Source organism: Leopardus geoffroyi, chromosome D3, assembly GCF_018350155.1.
Source record: "Leopardus geoffroyi isolate Oge1 chromosome D3, O.geoffroyi_Oge1_pat1.0, whole genome shotgun sequence".
Classification (NCBI taxonomy): domain Eukaryota; kingdom Metazoa; phylum Chordata; class Mammalia; order Carnivora; family Felidae; genus Leopardus; species Leopardus geoffroyi.
This window is the reverse complement of record NC_059339.1, coordinates 7,551,618-7,565,146: the sequence shown is the minus strand read 5'-3', so window position 1 is coordinate 7,565,146 and position 13,529 is coordinate 7,551,618. Positions and strand designations below refer to the sequence as shown.

The window sequence follows — 13,529 nt, the reverse complement described above, 5'->3', positions numbered from 1 at the left end:
TAGCTCATAGAAAGCACTAGAAATAATCCTAGAATAAATAAAAGCCTGACTGTGGCTTCTTCCAGCAGGAAGTGTGTAGGACCCAAACAGGCACAGCTTGGGGAATGGAGATGTCTGTGGTTTGGGTTCGCTGGTTTTGAGTGTGCCAGGTGCCCAGAGTGTGGTAAAGGGGTGCCAGGTGGCTGTACTGTGTCCCTCCAGCACGTGAGGGCCACCCACCCAGGGAGGGGAGGCTGGGCAGGTACCTGGTGGCTCCCAGACGTAGGTGCTCACATCACACATAAATCTCCATTCTGGTGGAACCCTTGTCCCTAAAATTGCCGAGGGCTCCTGGCTGCTGTGCTGCCTGTACCTGGTGTGCATCTGTCCCTCTCATTCCATGGCAGGTTCCTTGAATCAGCTCAGGTCCTTGTGAAGCAGTTGAGAGATCCTTTGTGACCTCCCACTTCTTAGATGGCAGAGGCTGGTGCCAGGAATGCACACCCTAGAGCCCAAACTGCTCGGTTCAGGAGTCCCAGCTTTCCTTCCAGGAGTTTCCTCTGAGCTTTGGTATCAGGTGCATGGCCATGCCCAGTGTTAGGGGCAGGAAGTGACATGACCTCGTGTGTTGACTGCAGGGGTCAGGGACCAAAGTTTGGAGGCTATGGCAGGCGCCAGGGGAGTGATGGTAGCTTAGGCAGAGTGGTGTGGAGGAGAGGGTGTTATTATCCTTAATGAAAACCAGTCACCCCATGTTCTTCTCATGGCTTGTGATTTTCTCCTTACCCATAAACCTGCTTTTAGTAGCTGCTCTCCACCCTGGACGCGGTCCCCCAGGAGTTCAGGATGTGGCAGGGGTGGGGTGGGGGCAGTGTGCAGAGGTGGGTATTAGGAGGGGAGACCCAGAAACATGTGCCTGTCTTAGAACCGGGGAGTGGGGTCTCAGAGCATCCTTCTGGCTGCCTGCTGCCCCACAGTATGGGCCGTGACAACCTGCCGAGGCCCGGGGATCACCCTTGGGCCAAGGGCATGGCCGTGCGGGTTGCCCTTGCTCCACCGTTCCCCCTTGGCTGCTCCAGATGGCGTTTGCCCAAAGAGCCCTGGCTGGTCACTCACACTGTCCGCTCCTGCCTCCCTTTCCCTGACCTGACAGGCATTGCCGGGAGGACAGGGTAAGCCCCGGGTGCCCTTGGTGAAGATATGTGCCCCCACCCAGAAGGAAATGCCCTGTTGGCCTGATGCCCTCTCTGCTGCCCAGGGGTTGGGGTGGCCCAGTTCACTGGCTCCCTGGAGTGGGCTGTGGTGTGGGGCAAAGCTGGAGGACCCCGGGGCCCAATTCCCTTCATCCACAGGAGTCCTCCTAAATGGCAGCCCCTCAGCACCCCAGCGTCAACCAGGCGCATCCTTCAAGGCAGAGGGGAAGCTGTTAACACATGCTGTCTCATGCATGGCAGCATGGCAGTCCTTATGGCAGCCTGGAGAGATTAGTGACCCTCTGTGGTCCAACAGATGGGGAAACTGAGGCTTGAATTGGTGAAGTGACTCTCCTGGGGTCCCCTAGCTACTAGATCTAGAGTGATGTGGAGTGTACTCCCTTAGCCCCAAGTTGACCAGCCCCTTTGTCGCAGCTACTCCAAGGCTGTGCGGCCTGTGTCCCCCACGAGGGGTGAGCAGGGTCCTGCCCCGGAAACCCCCTGGTAATGGACTCTTCCTCATCTTCTGCAGGGAGAAGAAGTGGGTGACTGTGGGTGACACGTCCCTGCGAATCTACAAGTGGGTCCCTGTGACAGAGCCAAAGGTGGATGATGTGAGTATGCGGGGTTGGCTCCCTGGGGTCGGGCCGTCCATCCGCCCATGCTCTCCCCACCACAGGGAGAAGGCGTTGCCTGCCACTGCCCACCAGTGTGCAACCTGGGGCCAAGGTACAAGGACCCAGCTTCGGGCTAGAAAGGATGCTGCACCTGTGTGCTCCTCACTCACGGTCCAGCCCAGAGTTTGGCCGTCACATAGGTGGGGAGTGTCCCCCACAAGTCATCTCTTCTGGACCGAGGGCTCCACAGTTTGCCGGTGGGAACGTACCTTAGTGCCCTGGGCACCACGGTTTGGAGATGGCATATCCACAGACAAGCAGGCCTTGTCCCATCATCGTAGCACCGCTGTTTCTGAGCACCTGACCACCTGCCAGGCATTGCCTCGTATTTCTCATGCCAGTTCTGTGGAGTTGCTGTCTTTATCCCTTTTGTACAAGTAAGGACACAGCCTCAGAGAGGTGAAGCCACTTTCCCAGAATCACACAGCAAGCGTCAGAGCTGTGTGACACCAAAGCACATGCTCTCTTTGCTGTCGGAGAGCCTTCTGGTGGTTGGAGCTGCTGGCGAGCCCGAGTGAGAGGGTTTGGTACAGGGAACACAGCCACTCTTGGGGGGGTTGGGGGGGTGAGGGGGCTGGCTCCAACCACTAGAGGGAGCCCCTGCGGCTGTGCCTCATCTCACCCAGGGACTGCTGACAGTGTTGCCACATCACAGACAGTGTTTCAGCTTCGTGGCTCCCAGTCCAGTTAGACCCCAGATCAGCTACTCTTACTTCCGGTCAACATCCAGAATGACCCCACCTACAGCCCTTGGCATGGACCGTTCCTCCCTCTTGGAATGCCTTCCCTATTTGCGCACACAGTCTTCTCCTGCAGGAAGATGGCCCACAGTAGGCTGCATGGCCCCCTTTGCTTCTGGGGTGACGTGGTTGTGATTGGTGGGTTTCTAGGGGGCCCTAAAGGCAGAGCTGAGCTTCCCTCTCCCATCTTCAGTGACCTGTTTTGGGTCTTCAGACAGGGCTGAGGCTCCATTCTTGACCCTGTGATCACCTGCTCACCTCCGGGTAGGTTGGTGCTGGGCCGAGAACGCCGGTGTTTGTCACCCTTTCTGGTTCTGGCCTGGGCTCATGGAGCCACCAGGGTCGCCTTCCCCAGAGGCCCTGAGACCTAGCCCATTGTGGCCTTTGGTGCTGGCTGTCCTGGAGGAGAGAGCAGGGTGCAGCCAGCTCCTCGAAGGCAGCTCCTGGCTCTGGCCCACGTCTGTGCCTTGCACATCATTAGGTGTTTTATATAAACGCCGGTTGCATTTGAGAAGACATGGTCCCTGCTCTCAAGGAATTTATAATCTCGTTGGGAAAGATAATTATAGAATAGCATGAAACAGACATCAGGGAAGTGCCAAAATGGATAGTGATCAAGGAGAAAGTATAATATATGGGCTGTCGGGAAGGACAGGGCAGCTCCGGGCTGGGCAAAGAGGTTTGGGACAGGCTACCCTTGATTAACCTGTGATGTCAGACAGGTAGGTGACCCCAACATGCTGGGCCCGAGTTCCCTTTTTTGTGCAGTGGGGCAGCAATATCTAGCTCCTGAGGCTTCTGCTACAGTGTAAAAGCAATACATCAAACTGAGAGAACTTAACCCAGCCAGCACGGCTGTGCAGACGGAGCTCGAACAATGCTAATTTGCTATTGTCTCTGAGCCATGATGTACAATGTTTCCCCTACCCCCTTTCTCTCTAGGGCGATGGGTCCCACACCTGGCTGAGTATCTGATCCCTTGGGAATCTTGAAGAAATGCAGGATCCTGGGCCCCACCCCAGATAGCTGAATCGGAATCTCTGGTGGTTGTGGCCAGAAACCTGTATGGTGGACGGTTCGCTTTCTATTTTTTTAAACACCCAATTGCGACATGGTTGCCCCCCCCCTTTTTTTTTTTTACTTCAGAACTCTTGAAAGTTGTTTTCTTTTAAGTAGGGAAACCATTTTACAAAGTTCAAGTATTACTTTAAAAATGCTTTTTAGGGGCGCCTGGGTGGCTCAGTTGGTTGAGCGGCTGACTTCGGCTCAGGTCATGATCTCGCGGTCCGTGAGTTCGAGCCCCGCGTCGGCCTCTCTGCTGACAGCTCAGAGCCTGGAGCCTGTTTCAGATTCTGTGTCTCCCTCTCTCTCTGCCCCTCCCCTGTTCATGCTCTGTCTCTCCCTGTCTCAAAAATAAATAAAATGTTAAAAAAAAATTTTTTTTTAAAAAATGCTTTTTAAACGAAGACCATTCATATGCCATAAAACTCTTCTAAGATATGCGAGTCAGTGTTACTATATATCCATGTAGCATCGCTGCTGTAAATCCAGAATATGTTCATTACCCCAAAAACAAAACTCACACCTGTTAGCAGTCACTCCTGTCCCCCCTCCCCCCAAGGTCCTGGAGTCCACCAATCTACTTTTTATCCATAGGTATGCATGTTCCTCAAATGCTACCTTTCTCAAATACATACATATCTTTTTGTAAATCTGCTTCCCATCCCTGCGCAGGCCCCCCCACACCACCCAGCTCCTTTCCTTGGAGGTGACCAGCATTTGTTTATCCTTCCAGAGAGAGTGCACGCAAACACACGTGTGGACACATGTTCGTGTGTCCTTTTCTTTCCGTTACTAGTGGTCTCTTCCCACGTTCTGGAACCTTCCTTGTATACATCTTGAAGGTACTGAGATATTCCAATATGCTGATATTTTTGTAGATCATTCCACGTCAGTACACAAAGAGCTGCCTTATTCTCTGTAAATGTTGCATTACATTACATTGAAAGAATATGCCATAATATAATGAGTCTCTTACCACTGGACACAGGTCATTTCTAACAGGATTCTGTTCATCTGTAAAGAAAAACAACAACAATAGCAAACACCAAAACAGAACTGCACACAGAAAGCATCCTCTTCTCCCTCCTTCCTCTCTGGGAATCCCCTCCTCACCTAGCCTTCCAATGTGGTTCTGAGAGTCAGCTGACTATTCGAGAAAGGCAGCCCCGGGGCCTGCGGATAGTGAAAGTGTGTGACCTGTGTCTTCTCCATCCCTCACCTGGCATCACTGTACCTGCTCTGGGCAGGGTGACTCTGGCCTTTTCCCCAGATGTTCTCCTGGCAAGTGGAGGAAATTCCCATAAGCCAGGGTGTTTGCATGCCTGCCGGTGCTGACCCCACAAACAAGGCAGGTTTTTTTTTATTCCCAGCCTCCCAGTCCAGCCCCAGAATCCTCCCTTCTGCAGGTGAGGCCTCTAATGGGACATGTTCAAATGCAGGCCAAGGAGAGCCCTCCAGAGGCTTGCAGGCTCCAGGATGAACCAGCTGAATAAAATATTCATATCACCCCCCGGGGGCCTTGCTCACGCATGCACACACAATGTGGTGACTTGGTTTCTGCTCCATTTTCTCCTCTAGAAGAACAAGAACAAGAAAAAGGGCAAAGATGAGAAGTGTGGCTCAGAGGTGACCACTCCGGAGAACAGCTCCTCCCCAGGGATGATGGACATGCACGGTGAGCTCCCCTGCCAGGCGCTGGGCTGTGGCAGAGCACTGAGGTTTTGTTCTCAACAGCAGGTTTGTTCGCATTCCAGGCAAGGTAGGAGGGTTGGGCAGTATGAGGAGGCCTCGATGTGCCCGGGAGAAGGCTCCGTGGAGAAGAAACTTCTGTTCCCAGCACAGCGAGCCAAGAAACATACAACAAGCCAGAGACCTTCTCACCCAGGGACACAGACCTCACAGGAGATGACCTCTCAGCCCTGTATGCTCAGGCACTTTTTGGGGGGTACTTTTTCCCCTCCTACGCCTGACATACCATAAAAATGACTATATTTTCCATTTCCTATTTTGCTTTGGCTGCTGGGAAACTGGAAACTGGATTTTTGACATCATGTTATCACTCTGGGTCCCGGGGACCTGCCTTCCACATTGATACCTCCTAACTTCCTTTGCTGTCTTAGTTCACAAGTGACACCCAACCAGTTGTCTGATTGAATCCAGGCTGGAGACCTGCTTTAGCCACTCTGCAGTTGTTTTGACATTTTTTTTTTTAATGTTTGTTTTTTTTTTTTGAGAGAGAGACAGAGCATGAGCAGGGGAGGGGCAGAGAGAGAGAGAGGGAAACAGAATCTGAAGCAGGCTCCAGGCTCCAGCTATCAGCACAGAGCCCGACGCGGGGCTCGAACCGATGGACCGCGAGATCATGACCTGAGCCGAAGTCGGATACCCAACCGACTGAGCCACCCAGGTGCCCCCTGTTTTACCTTTTTAACTGAAAGGAAAGGCACAGATCATAAGTGTACGGCCCCACGATGTGTATACAGACTACATCCATCTGTGTAACCGGCCCAGATCGAGCCCAGAACATCCCTCAGTCCCCCCGCTGTCCCTTCTTGATTGTCCCCACCCCTCCAAGGAAAACCACTGCCTGATTTCTGACCTTCGAGATTCAAACATGAAATGTCTGAAAAATTGAGTTTCTGTTATTTATAAGTCAGGAAACCTGCATTTCTGCTATCCCGTGAGAAGCCAGACCCAGAAACCCTAGCAGTGTGCTCCCCCGAGGTGGCAGCAGCTGTTTCTTTGGGAGGCCACCTGCCTGGCTGGCCAGTAGAAGAGCTTGTACCACTTGCCTTTTCCCATCTCTCCCTCTTTTTGTTTTTGAGTTTTTACTTATTTATTTTGAGAGAGAGAGTGAGAGTGTGTGTGCACATGCATGCGTGTCTGCATGAGCCGGGGAGGGGCAGAGAGAGGGAGACAGAATCCCAAGCAGGCTCCGCACTGTCAGCACAGAACCCAACGAGGGGCCCAAACTCACGAACTGCAAGATCGTGACCTGAGCTGAAACCAAGAGTTGGACGTTTCACCAGACTGAGCCACCCAGGCACGCCTTTCCCACCTCTCGATCCCAATATCAATGTCTTTGTCTTTTTGACTACCCAAGCCTTTTGTACACCAACGTGGCATTAGATAAATAAGTAAATCAACACGGAATATTGGTTTGATCGAGTTTCTACTCCTCCGGCTCCAGGACCATTTTGCTCCAGGGAAAGAATGCCATTGAACTTCCCCATTTTCCCAAACTGACCGACCAGTCTGGAAAACACAGTCACAAGCTCCGAGGGCAGGGAGTCTTGCTTGTTGCTGAACTGGGTTCAGAAAAGCACAGAAGGGTTTTGCTGACGGCTGTGTGTCAAGAAAGCCCCTTACTGGCTATGCAATTACAGTTGAATCCTTTCCTTTTCACAATTAGGTATTTGAGCTGGGACGTAACCTGTCTCCCTGACACTGGTTAGGTCCCCACTCTCTAGGGATTGAGAAGACACACACACACACACACACCCCCTTCAACCTGGTTCACAGGTGAGAGCCTTTTACAGCAGAGGACAAGATCCCACCTGGGTTCCCATCTGAGTCCCTGGGATCTCTTTGTAGCTTGTGAACCTGGGCTAGATCCTGAACACATAACCTTTCAGGTCTGTTTTCAGTCCATCCAATAGGAATGGTAACACCTCCTTCGTAACGTCAATAAGGTCATTGTAAGTATTCTATAAGATAATCCCTTAAAAGCCTTGGCATGTTCGTAGCTGACATTTAAGGAGCTGTCACAATGTGCCAAGCATCTTGCTAAGCCTATTTCGTGCCTTACCTCATTTCATCCTGCAAACAAGCCCCATTGTGCCGATGAGGAAACGAAGGCTTGGACAGGTGATGCAGCTCACCCAGGGTTGAGAAGGTCATAAATGCCAGTGCTGGCCTATGAGGTCCTTTGGAGGCAGAATCCAAGTGTGTGGACACCAGCCCAGGCTTACTCTCCAGAAAAATCTGGACTGTGGAGTAAGCATCCCTGATGGAAGGAGCCTCGCTCACCTTCTTGGCTTCCCTTCCATTTTAGTACGTGTGCAGCCAAGACCAAGTCCAGCCGCAGGACATGTATGTGTACAAAGGCAAGGAAGCATGTGCACCTGGACAGGATGATCTGGAAGGTTCCAGGTGGGGGCAGTGGCCACCTGCAGCCACCTGTTTAGTGTCAGAGATCCTACCAGTGTTGAGTGTCAGCATCATGCAGTTCCTAGGTGACCAGGCTAGGCTCGGGCAACTAACTTGTTAAACATTCGTGCTTGTTGTCATTCTTACCACAACTTCATGCTGGGACCCGTGGGCCGGGCCTTTGCCTTCTGTGCCTCTTGAGACACAGGCACACATAGCTTGGCATAGGAGGTTTAGATGTTCTTGAAAGGTAAATCAGGAGAGTGTACTTTTTTTTTTTTAAGTCCCAGGATTCGCAAGAGAATACTTCTCTGTAACAAGGACACTTAGAATCAGATGCGGGGTGCCCGTGCCCCGTCGGTGAAGCGTCCGACTCCTGATCTCAGCTCAGGTCATGATTTCATAGTTCGTGAGTTCGAGCCCCCATGTCGGGCTCTGCACTGACAGCACGGAGCCTGCTTGGAGTTTCTCTCTCCTTCTCTCTCTACCCCTACCCCACTGGTGCTTGTTCTCTTTCTCTCCCTCTCTCAATATAAAGAAATAAAAACTAAATAAATAAAAAACTGATTAAAAGAAAAAAAAAAAGAGTCAGATGCACTTTACCTGGCTGGGACTGTGTAACTGCTTCGTCAGCAGGTTGAGTTTAGAGTGGGGCAGACCAGCCTGATGAAGGGGCTCTGCCCGTCAGAGCCTCAGTTTCCCCCTCTATAAGTGAAGGACGTAACAGCTCCTACCTGGCAGGTTGTCGGGAGGATAGGCGACGTGACTGTAGATCTTTTTGCCCAGCGCCTACACGTGGTGGGTGCCCAGGATGTGCCCAAATAACTGTTCCTTTTTCTTTCATGAAAAATTTCATAGCAGAGAAGAGTAGGAGGAATCACGTGATGAACTTCATTCACCTGCCATCTAGGTTTTCCCTTACATGCCATGTTTGCCTCATCTGTTTCTTTAATGTGTAAGGTTTTTTTTTTTTTGTTTTGTTTTGTTTTTAATATTTATCTATTTTTGAGAGAGAGACAGAGTGTGAACCAGGTAGGGTCAGAGAGAGAGGGAGACACAGAATCTGAAACAGGCTCCAGGCTCTGAGCTATCAGCACAGGGCCCGACGCAGAGCTCAAACTCATGAACTGTGAGATCATGACCTGAGCCAAAGTCAGACGCTTAACCGACTGAGCCACCCAGGCGCCCCTAATGTGTTAAGTTTTTTTTAATTGAAATGTAATCTACATATAAAAATTGCACAACTCTTGAGTCTTAAGTTCAGGGAACTCTGACAATCGTAGGCAAACTGGTACTGAAGCCTTTTAAAATCAGTTTCCCCACCTTGTGTCTGAAGTACATGGCTGAACCCGTCACTAATAAATGGCATTTCTATACACCCCGTGTGCCGTGTTTACTCCTAACAAAAGTAACAGTAGTATCTTCTAAACTCCAGACTATATTCAAATATTCAAATTCCCCAGTTGTTCCAAAATGCCCCTTACAAGCTGGCACGTTCAAAACAGAATCTAATTTTCACATGTCCTATTTAGTTGTTAAATCTCATAAATTTTTTTTAACGTTTATTCATTTGTTTTTAAAAAAATTTTTTGACGTTTATTTTTGAGAGAAAGAGCACGAGATGGGGAGGGGCAGAAAGAGAGACACAGAATCCAACGCAGGCTCCGGGCTCCAAGCTGGTCAGCACAGAGCCCGACCTGGGGCTCCCACTCACCAACCGTGAGATCATGACCTGAGCCAAAGTCGGATGCTTAACTGACTGAGCCACCCAGGCACTCCAGTTGTTAAGCCTCTAAACTTTCTTTTCTTTTTTTTTTTTTTTTAATGTTTATTCATTGATTTTGAGAGAGAAAAAGCACGAGCAGGGGAGGGGCAGGGAGATAGGGAGAGACAGAATCCTAAGCAGGCTCCGTGCTGTCAGAGTGGGGCTTCATCTTATGAACTGTGAGATCATGACCTGAGCCCAGGTCAAGAGTCGACTTCACTGAGCCACCCAGGGGCCCCTCTTAAGTTTCTTTTTATAATCTTCCTAACTTCTCTCTCTCTCTCTCTCTCTCTCTCTCTCTCTCTCTCTCTCTCTCCCTCTCTCCCTCTCCCTCTCCCTCTCCCTCTCCCTCCCTCTCTCCCTCTCCCTCCCTCCCTCCCTTCCTCCCTCCCTCCCTTCCTCCCTCCCTCCCTCCCTCCCTCCCTCCCTCTTTCTGTCTCTTTTTTAATCAATGGTTTTGACTTGAGCCTGGTCTGACAGTCCTGTGGAATAGCCTGCTTTCTGCTAACATGTTCCTCTCCCCCTTTTACTTTGTATCAAGTGGAAGTTGGTCTAGACACTTGATTAGATCAACAGAACATTTTTTTTTGGCAGTGTTGCCTCACACGAACCATGCTTCAGCCTTTGTCTTGCTACAGAGCCAAGTGCACAAGTCTGGCTTCTTAAACCCAGAATGAGGTCTTAAATGTCCCTCAAAGACTTAAAATGTGTGAGGCCGCTGTTTGCAACTGGCTGCCCCCAAACACGGGCCTGAGCCCGCAGGGGAAGTTCAGGCAGGCTCCTAGAAGCCTTTTCCTCTTAGGACATGTGGGACGGCTCTGGGTGGGTCATCTCCGAGGTCTTGAGGGCGGGGCAAGTGCCTCCTTCCCTGGGAGAGCGTCCTGTGGGGCTGCAGGCATTGAGACCTGGGGAGGCTGAGCCCCCAACCCACCTTTCCCCAGCAGCTGCGGGATCTCACCCTGTGGTTCTGTTCCCCCCTGTGCAGATGATAACAGCAACCAGAGCTCCATAGCAGATGCCTCCCCCATCAAACAGGAGAACAGCAGTAACTCAAGCCCTGCTCCCGAGCCCACCTCGGCTGTGCCCGGCGAAGGCACTGACACCAAGGCAGATGAGACCCAGGCAGATGGGAAGGAGCTCCCTGGGGCCGAAGGTATGTGCCCTTGGGGCCTGGGATTAGAGGGGCCTGTCTTCAGCCAGCCTTCCTGTAGTTCGCTGATGGTCTCTAGGAGGCCCTGCCACGTGCCAGCCCCTAGAAGGTCACAGTAGAAGCAGGGTAATGCCTAGACTAGCTCATATTCTTGTGGGGCAATTTAAAAATGCGGCAGTCTAGTTTTTAGAAGATAGGAGCTGTGGAAAACTATAAGAAAGGGAAATGGAGAGTCTTGATGAATTATGGGGAGTGTTTCAATTTTAAATAGGGTGACCAGGGAAGGTCTCACTGAGAAGGTGACATTAGAGCAAATTTGGCTAAAATTAGGTAAGGGAGCAAACCATGTGGATAAGTGGAAGAAAAGAACTCTGGGCAGGAGGGAATGGACAGTGCAAAGGCCCTGAGGCAAGAGTGTGCTCAGTGGCTGGGGAAGTGCGGATGACGGGTTTACAAAGTGAGATGAGAGGAGAGGAGGCAGGACCTCGAGTATGGGGGTCTTGTAGGCCACTAAACAGACCTGGCTTCCGTGCCAAGTGAGGCAGGAGCCACTGGGATTGAGCACTGTGGGCTAGAGGGTCACTTTGGTTAACTGTGATCGAGCACAGATGGTAGGGCTACTGCAGTCATCCAGCTGGAAGAGGGTGGCAAGAAGCAGTCTTGTCACAGAGGACGTATATGTACTCGAATCTGTGTATGTTGGTTTATTTTTGTCTATTTTGAGATCTCTCGACTCTTGAAAATTTTCAAACATCGAGAAAAATGAATAGTGTACTCTCCCATATATGTCAGCTGAATTCGGCAATTCTTAATTGGTTTTGCTTTGTCTATAAATATTTTGGGGGGGAGCCATTTGAAAGTAGTTACGGATCTTACGGCATTCTGTCCCTGAACACTTCATGCATCTCTCAAAAATAAGAATCTTTTCTTCCCTCATCACAAGTACCATCATCGCACCTAAGATAGGTCCGTAGGTTTTGATTGTCTGATAATTGAGGTATATTTTGAAGGTCCAAGGCGGGAGTACCTGGGCGGAGCGGGGACCGGAGGGTGACCCCCAGCACCTGGGGGGATGGCCTTGCCAGCATCCATGAAGGGCCAGCTGCGGCTGGAGCCCCTGCACGCGGCTGAGCTTTCCTGACAGGGAGGGCGGCCGGCCTGGAGTCCAGGCTTCTCTGTGCTTGGGGAGGCAGCGGGGCTTCTCAGGAGGAAGGCCTCTCGGGGCCATGGAGGCAATTCGAACCCCATTCCCTTTGACACACTTTCCCACACCCACCCTGTGTGAGGCTCGGTGCCACTCACAGCTAAGCCCTGCTTCCTGTCCCACAAGCACTCAGAGGGAAGCAGGGGAGACAGACACCAAAACTGAGACTGAGACCCCCTCCCCCACCCACCCAGAGGTCAGAGACAGACTAGATCCAGCGTATGGTGTGTGGGTGTGGTCATGGGCCTGGTGGTATTTTTATTTTTAATTTGAATTTGATGTCAAAATTTTATTTCAAACATATTCTATTTTTTTTTAATTTTTAATGTTTATTTTTGAGAGAGAGAGAGGGAGACAGAGAGCAGGCAAGGAAGGGGCAGAGAATCCAGAGGGAGACACAGAATCCAAAGCAGGCTCCCGGTTTGAACTGTCAGCACAGAGCCCAGTGCGGGGCTTGAACCTATGAACCGCGAGATCATGACCTGAGCCTAAGCCGGTTGCTTAACCAACTGAGCCATGCAGGTGCCTCCATATTCTACTTTTTTTAAATGTCTATTTGTTTTTGAGACACACACACACACACACACACACAGAGTGCGAGCGGGGGAGGGTCAGAGAGAGAGGGATGCACAGAATCTGAAACAGGCTCCAGGCTCTGAGCTGTCAGCACAGCTGATGTGGGGCTCCAACTCACGAACCATGAGATCATGACCTGAATCGAAGTCGACACTTAACCGATGAGCCATCCAGGCACCTGATGTCAAAAATTTAACCTTAAAACAATTTTGCTTAAAATAAGATTGATTTCCACCTCTTGAAAAATCAGAAGATATGACAATACTGGGTCTGCTTTTCTGTGGAGCAGCGACTGGTTAAACAGAGATGTGGCTGCCCTTCCAGGGAGGGTGAGTGGAGCCACCCTTGCCAGTTACCACACTCCCCACCACTCCCTATTGTCTCCCTGACACTGAGGCCCAAGAGTAGTAGCCCGTGTCACTCCACGATCACTGTTACTTTTCTTATTGCACATTTAAAGGAAAAACTAAGTTGCTTTTTGAACCGATTTCACTATCAAAAGTAGAAAAGTAAAAGTCTGAGAGGTTGGGCGAATATATGTTTCTAAGAGGAACGGAAGAGCATTCCTTTAGATTTTTTTCTTATTTGTGTCTGAACTGAACAGCTTCTCTGACTCATTTGTGGCACTGCCTGGCCCTTAAGGGGGCTTTTGAGTTCATGGCCCCTGCTGTGCTAGAAAAGGGAGCCTAAGGAGTTCAGGAAAGGCTTCCTGGAGGAGGTGCTCCCTGAGTGAGGCTTGAAGGATGAGCGGGAATGGGGGGGAATGAACAGTGCAAGCAGGAGAGGCCGAGGGGCAGTGCCTGGGGATGGGTTGGGGAAGGGGCAGGCCAGCCAGGCGTGAGGAAGGTGCTCATGTGCCAGGTAGGCCCGTGGGCAGGGTAGGGTGGGGTGCAGGTAACTGAGTGAAACAGTTTGGTGTTAGGACACAGATTGGACAGCCCCGCACCCGGAGCCTTTGGCGTCCTCCTCGTCAGGGAGGACCCCTGTTGAGCCTGTGTTGTGGCCCTCCGAAATAAATAGTCTGTGCACCTAGA

General features: G+C 51.0%; 1 protein-coding gene across 2 annotated transcripts in view; it reads left to right on the top strand.

The window, feature by feature from the left end:
* Positions 1–13,529, top strand: part of BCL7A (BAF chromatin remodeling complex subunit BCL7A) — a 31,527-nt gene that overhangs the window by 6,090 nt on the left and 11,908 nt on the right. For both annotated transcript variants that reach the window (XM_045457135.1, XM_045457134.1), the window contains exons 2-4: positions 1,705–1,786; positions 5,230–5,326; positions 10,551–10,718. In XM_045457135.1, the coding sequence (XP_045313091.1) occupies positions 1,705–1,786; positions 5,230–5,326; positions 10,551–10,718 (347 nt within the window). The remainder of the gene's footprint in view (positions 1–1,704; positions 1,787–5,229; positions 5,327–10,550; positions 10,719–13,529) is intronic.